Source organism: Gastrolobium bilobum, unplaced genomic scaffold, assembly GCF_033153095.1.
Source record: "Gastrolobium bilobum isolate Gb01-03AN ecotype WA unplaced genomic scaffold, APGP_CSIRO_Gbil_v1 utg14078, whole genome shotgun sequence".
NCBI classification, from domain to species: domain Eukaryota; kingdom Viridiplantae; phylum Streptophyta; class Magnoliopsida; order Fabales; family Fabaceae; genus Gastrolobium; species Gastrolobium bilobum.
The window spans coordinates 24,846-35,177 of NW_026899120.1; the positions used below are offsets into that span (position 1 = coordinate 24,846).

Sequence of the window (10,332 nt, forward strand, 5' to 3'; positions counted from 1 at the left end):
TATTTAGCCTTTTTTTTGTCCGTATTAATTTTTTTTTAATATATTTGGCCTTATTTTTCTTTTATTTTTTTCTTAATATATTTTTTTATTTAGACATATTTTATTTTTTTTGTAAGTTTTCAAAATATTCAGTCTTGATTTTTCTTTTTCTGTCACAACTTTATTTTTTTTCTCTAAAAAAATAAAATATATATATTTATTAAGTTTTAAATAGTATTAAAAAAGAGTTTGGATAAAAAATCATATATATATATATATATATATGGGGATAGGATATTGTTACTACCATATCTTAATCGTTGATTTCTGTCAATTAACGGTTATTATTTATTGCGAATTAATAATTAATTAATGAGTTTGATTTGTGAAAATAATAATTGTTGATTGGCAGAAATCATTAGTTAAGATATGGTAATGACATTAGTAGTAATATTATTTAGTAGTAATAATATCATATCATACATTACACACACATATATATATATGTGTTTGATATGATTTAATTCAAAAGATAAAAAATTTAATTCCCAGGGTTATAGAAATAGAGATAAATTATAAGATATTTGTAAATAAGAAAATAAATCCTTAAAGATCCTCTTAAAGTACTTTTCAGCTTAATTAAATCCCAAAGTGTCATTCTATTGAACATGGTTACTAGTCGTTTTATTGGACCAGCTTTTGGGGTGATGTAGATCTAGGTGTTGTGACTATTTAACGATAGAAATTATAAGAATGAAATATGTATTGATAATTTGATATGATATTTTATGATGCTTGTCATCGTTTTTTTTATTGGTAAATATGATGTCATCTTTAATTATATGAATATTAACGAAATTAATGATCAAATAATAATAAAATTTTTCTTAAGGGGTTATGTAAGATGCTCTAAATTACTCTAAAATATAATTAAGATATTATGAGATTATTTTCATATATTTTAACATTAATTATTCGCAAGTATATTTTAAAAATTGAACAAAAAGGGTGATTACAAATTTACAATCAATATTATTGCGTAAATATGTATTGTTTTTAAATATATTAATAATTAATGGTGCAAACTATATATAATTCGATCGAGTAAAATATCATGTTTTTGATAATTAAGTGAATACTAAAGAATAAATTATTTTTTTAATTAACAAAACAAAAAAGGTTTTAAGCCCATTGACATTAACAACAGATTTTTTTTTTCTAATTTAATACAGGGATATGATTAATTTACATCGATTTAAAAATAATAAATTTTACACTCAATTCTCATTTGTAGATTTTCCTGTATCAAATGATGGTAATTGATTGAGTTATTCTCATTAATTATACTCAATTAATAATTGGATTATTTTCATTAATAATAAGAATAACCCAATCAATTAGTTGATAGAAATAGATACTTAAGATTAAATATAAGAATTATTATTCTTACATTAATATGTCACGTATATAACCGGAAGTTATTTTCCTAATTTCATTCCACATACAAACAGTAGGAGTCAGTGAGTCACACATATCATATAGCTTTGTTTTCGTTCAAATTCAAATAACCAAAAAAAAAAAAAAAAGTTGTCAATTCTAAATTGTAGAAGCCTTCTTGTTCCACTATAAACATTATTATATATAGGTGTTCTGCTCTGCGGTTGTTTTTTACGGCTCTTTCCTTTCTTCACGGTGTTTTGAGGTATTTTTTTTTTCCTTAATTATTTTCTTATTATTTATATTTTCTCCATTAAAATCATTTTTGCAATTTGCAAGGTTTTTTTTTCTTGTATTTTTTTGATTTTAATTTTTCTTTGCATTCTACAACTTATTTTCCATACTTTTTCCTAATTTAATAGAGGAACTAAATCAATTTATACCATTATAAGATTGGGTTATATTTTTTCAATTTTAGTCATTGTTTTTGGTATATCAAACAACTGTAATTGATTGGGTTATATTTGATATTATTCTTGTACCCATAAAAATTGATCCAGTCACACGCAGGAGTCACAGATATCACATATATAGGTCTGTTTACGTTCAAATTCAAATAACCTAAAAAAGAATCTCACGCCTAATCTGAAGAAGCCTTCTTGTTCCACTCTGAACATTCTAAGTGTTCTGCGCTGCTGTTGTTTTTCACTGCTCTCTCCTTCCTCAATATTTTTGCAAGGTTTTGCTTTTTTGTATTTTTTGGTCAATTTTGATTTTAATTTTTCTTTGCATTCTACAACTTGTTCTTATTTTCCATAAATCTTTGAGTGATTGTGGACTTGGAAGTATTTGGTTTTACATTTAATCGATCTTTCTCTATTTTTGTTATTGTTTTTGTTGATTGTAACTAAGTTCTATAGTTAAGACAAAGATACAATATTTTTTTGGCACAGCTTGATCGATGTCTTTTCCCTTTGGAGAGATGTTATCACATCACGAGGAAAGCTGGGGATGTTCATCCCTCGTTCAACTATTCTGCTTTGATAGCATATGGAACACGCAGAAAGTAAGCTTGTTAAAGAGTAGTATAACAACTGCTAATAAAACATTATTGAGTGGAAAAGAAGAGAAGCAGCATGATGAGTGCCCGTGGACAAGTCTCCCAGATGATATCATGGAACTGATAATGAAGCGTTTGTGCCTCGAAGATTGCCTTGGATTGCGTGAAATATGCACCCCTTGGAGGGATACCGTTGCTAATGCCATTGCAAACAAGCATTGCCACCCATTGCCTGAACTGCCATTGCTTGTCCTCTTCAACCCATTGCTTAAACTGCCAGTGCTTGGCCTCTTCACCCATTGCCAACCATCCCCAGTTTTCAGCTTGAGGACAGAAGGTCTACTTTATCCCAAAAGACGACTATTAGAGACATTGCAGACCATTCGAGGCTCAGTTGAAGGATGGATGATTGTGAGTGAATATTCTAATTTGCTTAGTCTTAGTCTTAGTCTAACCATTTTCTTCTTCAATCCAGTAACTAATGCTAAAGTCTTTGTCCCATCAGTGTTAAAATTCCCATCCAACTCTCCCCTTCAAGCTGATAAGTTGTTGCTGAAAAAAATGGTAGCCTCCTCCAAACCCGATTGCTTGGATTGTTTTTTGGTTGGTCTCTTCAGTGATTATTGTCACATTAGATTTTGTAGACTTTCTGACAAGTCATGGACTACAATTGAAGCAGATAAGGATACCGGGGTTCATTTTATGGATGTGGAAATTATTGATACGAAATTGTATGCTACAACTTCCAATTCCATATTGGTTTGGGATTTGCAAGATTCGAGTGATTACCCTCCAAAGCCTAAATTATTAGCTACGGTTCCACCAAGGCCACGAGTAATATCAACTGTAACTGGTAGCCAACGTTTTGACAGGGGTATAGTCTACGACAGCCTAGCCAAAGACGATGCATTAGGAGATTTATTCCTCATTCACATGTTCATTAACGTAGCTTATGAAACACGGCATGTTGGTTATTTGAACATTGTCACCGAATTTGTTGCCCCGCTTGAGCTGACCAGAGTTGAAGTATTCAAGTTGAACACAAGTAATGAAACTAATCAGTGGATCAAGGTTGATAATTTGGGGGACCTGGTGTTGTTTCGTGACAGTACTAAGTGCATGGTAATGTCAAGGGCCTCTCTTAATAGTTCTGAAGAGTTAATTAAAGAAAATAGTATTTATTTTGGTCTTAGTTATGCATGTGCTGGAGACCCATCGAAGAGCATTCAATTGGGGATGATTTGCTTGACTGATAACAGCATCAAATATTTTACTCTGGAGAAATCAAGTCCTCGCCCTCTTCCTTTTTGGTTTGTACCAAGTGTTTGATAATTCACTTCATATGTGTCATGCTATGAATTGATTACTATTTATTTTTATGACATGTATTGTTTGATTATCTGTTTTGTCTTCTATTCAAGACATTTTTATGTTTCGGATCACTTATGCTAAGTATGTGGTCATGGCTTAAAAGTGTTTGAGCCGAAGCATGCAGCATTTGAAGAGAGTCATCCGAGATTTAAAAGCCATTCTCCTTACATTTGGTATATTTGGCATCCCCTGCTTCTCCTTTCATTTATTTTGTGAATTACTTTCTATTGCTATATATATATATATATATATATATATATATATATATATATATATCTGCAAAGCCCACAATGTTAATCTCATACCAAGGATTTAGTCATTTTCACGGTGTGTGCATATTGCAAGCATTGCCAACTTTAGTTGCATTGTTGCAGGTCTTTCTTTTTGGGACTACTTCTCTTCATTTTCCTATGCAAATATTGATAAAATGATCCTCAATCGTCTATTGTCATCCAACATCAACAGCGTCATTAAATTCTCCTCAATGTAATGAGGTTGAGTAATCAAGACTATATATGTTTTTAATTTTTTTTTTTTTTGTACATGTAATTTGTACAATTCGATGATTGAAAGAGAGAAAGAGCAAGCTACAATTCAAAATACAAGGCAAAAGAACGGGCAACTGTGTCAGCCCATTGGGAATGCTGAGAAACCATGATTTACATTTGCGACTGAACTAAATCAATAGTTATTCCATTTTATAGGTTAATTTGACCCTCTTTGATAAAATATTATTATTATTTTGCTGTTTCACGAATGTAAGTCATGCTACCTCAACATCACATTTTCTCATGTCATGCTAGCGCTCAGCGTTACGTTTTCTCTGCGCTATAATATCACGTCATACTTTACCACATGTTACCATTCGTAAGTATTAATTCCAAAATTTTTACAAACGAACTTGAAAACTATATAGGTAAGTCCAAAGTCTATGACATATTAAAGTAGGATAATAAAGTTTCTGCTATGCCTGCAAAATGCGCTCACTGAAAAGTAAACATTGGTGTATATATCTGAATCAACATATATCCATCAATTTGGATGATTCATATACATAGGTCAAGTAAAGCCATTGCATGGTAAACACTAAAGAACATATTGAGTCGTATACATTACGATTTGCAATGCACTTACTGTTTAATTTCCTCAGCTTATCCGCTCAATATCCACTAGTCTTTTTTAGCTCCTTGTTATAATTCCTTTGCTGTTCTAGATCATTAAACTCATTGCTAATGGTTGTGTTCATGCGGAATATACAGTGTTGGAGGTTATGGGTTCAAGAGAGAAGGACGTAGAGGTGATTGAAGTATTAATGCATGATATTTGAAATATTCAACCGTGTTATCTCCTCCTTAAAAAAAATCCTAAGAATAATGCAAGTTATTGAAATTTAGCTCATATGTGCTTAAGTAATCATGCTATTTTCTATTAAACTTGTACGTGAACGTATTATTAGACTATATTATTAACATATCCAACGTAACAACAACATATGTCTTGTTAGAAAGTTAATAATGGGAAAAGAGCCTGCAATTGAAAAGCTGAAAACAAAAACCATTGATTGACGATGGGTTAGTTAGGCGCGTCTGGCCACGCGTGCGAAAATTTTCTATTTGCTAGGGTTACTTTTCTGAGAAATGGCTGGTTCGATGGAGACTTTGAAGGAGAATCAATCTGATCTGTTGCGCATGACTAGGAAGAGCACAAAGCGCACAAAGAATGGAGAAGAGATTTCGACTTAAGGTAGGATGCGTGAAGTTGTGTCTGAGTTTCAATCTGGTGAGAAGGGTCTTGCTAAGCAGAGGTCGTTCGCGGAGGTCACAGGGATGGAGAATGGTGTTTCGGGCGAAGCATCACCATGGCTGATGGAGGAGGAGGATCTTGATCTGGATCCGCTTGATCCAAATCAGGGGACTATTTCTGAATGGGGCTTTCAGCCAGTAGTCAAAGAGGATGGACTGGTGGAGATTAAGAGCAATGGTGAAGCTCGAGCTCGGATGCGTCAGCGATGGAAGAACGCCTTGATTGTCAAGCTGCTGGGTAAGAGGATTGGTGTTGGGTTTATGAAGCGCAGGTTGGAAGTGCTCTGGGCCAAAGCGGGAAGTATTACAGTAGCTGACTTAGGGAATGACTTTTTCTCTGTTTGATTCAGCTGCCTGGAGGATCTGAATTTGGCTATTTCGGGAGGTCCTTGGGTGATATTAGGGCATTATCTGGCTACCAGGAGATGGAAGCCTTGCTTTGATCCAAAGAAGGCTAACATTCATAAGGTAGCAGCATGGGTGCGTTTGTCAGGTATTCCACAAGAATACTGTGAGTTTTCATTTTTGAATCACTTAGGATCTGTGATTGGTAAAGTCTTAAGAGTTGATAGAACAACTTCTACTGGAGATAGGGCCAAGTTTGCTAGAGTATGCATCGAGATTGATTTGGCCAAACCTTTGAAAGGGATGTATGTACTGGAAGGCTGTAGGAAAACGATTGAATATGAAGGATTGTACCTTATATGTTTGAAGTGTGGCAGATATGGGCATAATCTTGATTCCTGCCTAGAAGTTGCTAAGCAAACTCCAATGGAAAAACCTTGTGAGAACCCTGTCCAATCAGTGGAAAAGGCTGAAGCTCAGGGTGTTGGTGAGTGGATGGAGGTGCAAAGAAGGAAGAAAGGAAGTCAAGCAGCTCTGAAAAGTGATCCTAGGAACAACAGATCATTTGGGGAGGATATTTCCAATACTAAGAAAGGCATGGGGATTAAGTCTGGTGAGAGCAGTGGGAGTATCATTCAGAAGGAAGTGATTGATAAAGACTCTGGGGTTAATATTACCACTTCTTTGGTGAATAAGGAGAATGTATCATTGGTTAATTCTGTTCGGAATGTTGAGGGGGTGATGAATTTCAATGCTAAGGCCCAAAACACCCCCAAGAAGAACTCTGGTGTGAAGCAAGGAGCACTAACAGGCAAAAGAAATTCGAATAAGGCATTTTCAGCTAAAGGGAAAGGGGTCCAGCAGGCACCTGTTTCTTCTTCAAAAATTGAGACTAGATCAGTGTCCCTGACACCAGTTAATGAGAAACTGGATCTATGTTCAAGTAAATTATGGGGGGATTTGGTAATGGCTGCTAAAGCTTCAGCTTCTGAGACTTCTCTGGATCATGTAGAGAGCATTCAACAAGTTGGTAGTTTGCTACTGGAGTGTGAGTTAAGGGATCCTGAACCACCTGACTTGTTGATGAAGGAGAATTTAAAAAATGCAGAATCTCTCACTAGTATGGAGATGGATCAGAATGCAAAGTCTACTCAGTTTGGCTATATGGTTGACATAGCTGAGACTAATGGTGAGGGAGATGTTTTTATTCAGGAGGCATCTGTTGAGAACCTTGAGATAAGTGGCAAGAACTTTGAAATATTGCATCTAACTCAAAATTCATGATGAATTTGATGACCTGGAATTGTAGAGGTGCTGGAAAGAAACAATTTAAAAGCACCTTTAGAAGGTTCAGGAAGAAGTATAGAGTTGGAGTGGCTGCAATATTGGAGCCTAGAGTTAGTGGTGACATAGCCTTGAAAATTATTCGAGGTTTGGAGTATCCTAGTTATATAATTTCTGAGGCCAATGGGTTTGCAGGAGGTGTGTGGATAGTATGGGACCCAAATGAGGTGAGTGTCACTCTTGAGAGGAAACAGGAACAATTCATCCATTGTTGGGTGGAGTTTCCTGGTAAGGAGGGATTCTTCTGGACTGCTATTTATGCTAGCCCTAAAGAAGAAAAAAGAAGAGTGTTATGGGAAGACCTGAAGCTTATTGGGAGAACCATGAATAGTCCTTGGATGCTGTCAGGAGACTTTAATGAGATTTCCTCAATTGCTGAGAAGAAAGGAGGTAAGCCTGTTGATGTTAATAGATGCATTATGTTTAATAATGTTTTAAATGCATGCGGGGTTATAGATTTGGGAGGGGGAGGAAACCGATTCACATGGAAGGGGCCCAAATTCCCTCATTTGGATAGAGTGTTCAAAAGACTTGATAGAGTCATTGCAAATGATGCTTGGAGAACCTGTTTTGAGGAAGCTACTGTCTTGAATCTTCCTGGAATTTTCTCAGATCATTGTCCTGTCTTGGTGAGAATTGATAAAGAGGATTAGTGTTGGAGGGAGAGGCCATTCAGGTTCATGGCTATTTGGCAAAATGATTCTCGATTTAACTCCTTTATCAGAACCAATCGGGATACCAGCTCTAAGCTCTTGGACAGTTTGACATCTTTTACTCCAGCAGTCAGAAGCTGGAATATGAGGGTCTTTGGATTTACTCACTATAGGAAAAACAGGGTGATAGCTAGGCTGGATGGCATCCAAAGACAGATGAGCTTGAGAAATAACTATCATTTGGATGAATTAGAAGCTAATCTAAATAAGGAACTTGCTGATATTTTAGAGCAAGAGAAGCAGATTTGGTTTCTGAAATCTAAAGGGGATTGGATTAAAAGGGGTGATAGAAATACTAAGTATTATCATACTTGCACTTTGATTAGGAGGAATAGGAACAAAATTATCAAACTTCAAAATCATGGTGGTGGATGGATTTCTGGAGAGGAGGAATTGATTGATCTGGCCAGGAACTTCTTCATTAACCTTTTCACAGATGACTTGGTTGAATCAGGGTGGAGTCAGACTAGTTGCTCTTGGCCAGCTATCAGGGAGGAACATAGAAACCTATTGTCATTGGATATTTCTCTTGAGGATGTCAAGAATGCGTTCTTTCAAATGGCCCCATTGAAAGCTCCTGGACCAGATGGATATCCAGCATTGTTCTATCATAAGAATTGGGAGCTGATTAAAGACCAAGTCTTCAATAGCATGCAGTTGTATCTTAGCAAGCCTGAGCAGATTAAAGAGATCAATCAGACTCTCTTTGCTCTAATTCCCAAAGTGGAGAGGTCTTGTTTCATGAAGCAGTTTCGGCCTATTGCACTATGTAATACTGTGTACAAGGGATTGAGTAAAATTCTGGTTAACAAGATCAAACCATTCATAGGTGAGCTTGTTTCTCCTAATCAGGTAAGCTTCATCCCCAAGAGGAATATTCAGGACAATATTATTATTGTCCAGGAACTTATTCACTCTATGCATAGGATGCATGGAAAGAAGAGTTATTTCTCTATCAAGATTGATCTAGAGAAGGCTTATGATAAACTCAGGTGGAGTTTTGTCAAGGCTGTTCTTGAAGAGATGAAGCTTCCAGGTGAACTTATAGCTGCTATTATGGGCTATGTCACAAGTCCATTTATTGAAGTGTTATGGAATGGAAGTAGGACTCAGGGATTTTCTCCTCAAATGGGACTCAGGCAAGGGGACCCATTGTCTCCTTATTTATTTGTCATATGCATGGAGAAGTTGACCCATCTTATTATGGATGAAGTTGATAGGAAGGCATGGCTCCCAATTAGAGCTGGTAGGACAGGGCCTCAAATATCACATCTAATGTTTGCTGATGATATCATCCTATTTGCTGAAGCCTCCCTTAGCCAGATGGAGTGTATTACAGGCTGTTTGGAGAAATTCTCTCGAATGTCAGGCCAATGTGTTAGTATGGAGAAGTCTTGTATTTACTTCTCTAAGAAAACAAATCAGGAGACAGTGAATACTTTGGCTGATGCTAGTGGGTTCAAAGTTGTTAAGGGGATCAGATTCTATCTAGGGACCTTGATGAGACATGGGAGGACTAGTAGGCAGCATTATTCTAATGTTATTGGAAGAGTGCAGAATCGGCTCCAAGGTTGGAAGACCAAATGTTTGTCTTTGGCTGGTAGAATCACTCTTACCAAGAGTGTGATTGCAGTTATACCTATGTATCACATGCAAAACAACTCTCTTCCTGTTCATGTTTGTCAAGAAATTGAAAAACTACAAAGGAATTTTATCTGGGGAGATTCAGATGCAAAAAGGAAAGCTCACTATGTTCTATGAGGCCAAGGAGTGTGGAGGTTTGGGCATCATTAACCTTCGAGTGCAAAATGAAGCTTTCATGCAAAAGAGAGCTTGGATGCTTATTAATGAACCTAACAGCCTTTGGAGTAGAGTTCTTCTTGGGAAATATGGAAGAAAACATGATCCTAGGAGAGGGCTAGTTGTCAGAAATGGAGATTCACCCTTATGGAAGAGCATTTGTGCTATTCGTGTGAAACTGGATCAACATCTGACTTGGGAGATGGGGAATGGTAATTCAGTATATTTCTGGACAGATTGTTGGCACGGATGGGAAGATAACCTCTACGAGCTTGCATTCACCAAACCTTGTACTGCAGAACAGGAATTGAAGGTGATTGATATTATGGATCAAGTAACAGGTGATTGGCAATGGGATTATTTGAAGAATTACCTTGATGTCATTACACTTAGGAGGCTGCAAAGTCTCAAATGGCCCTGAGGACAGGATTTGCTGGTTACGTAGCAGCCCAAGTTGTTATTTGGTTAGGAATGCTTATCA

The 10,332-nt window shown here is 36.0% G+C and overlaps 2 protein-coding genes across 2 annotated transcripts; both read left to right on the forward strand.

The window, feature by feature from the left end:
• Positions 1 to 2,377: 2,377 nt before the first annotated feature.
• LOC133287384 (uncharacterized) lies at positions 2,378 to 3,805 on the forward strand. Its single transcript, XM_061484979.1, has one exon. It carries the CDS (start codon positions 2,378 to 2,380, stop codon positions 3,803 to 3,805), a length of 1,428 nt encoding a protein of 475 aa, XP_061340963.1.
• A 3,472-nt stretch (positions 3,806 to 7,277) lies between these two features.
• On the forward strand, positions 7,278 to 7,991 carry LOC133287385 (uncharacterized). The gene has a single exon (XM_061484980.1). It carries the CDS (start codon positions 7,278 to 7,280, stop codon positions 7,989 to 7,991), a length of 714 nt encoding a protein of 237 aa, XP_061340964.1.
• Positions 7,992 to 10,332: the final 2,341 nt, after the last annotated feature.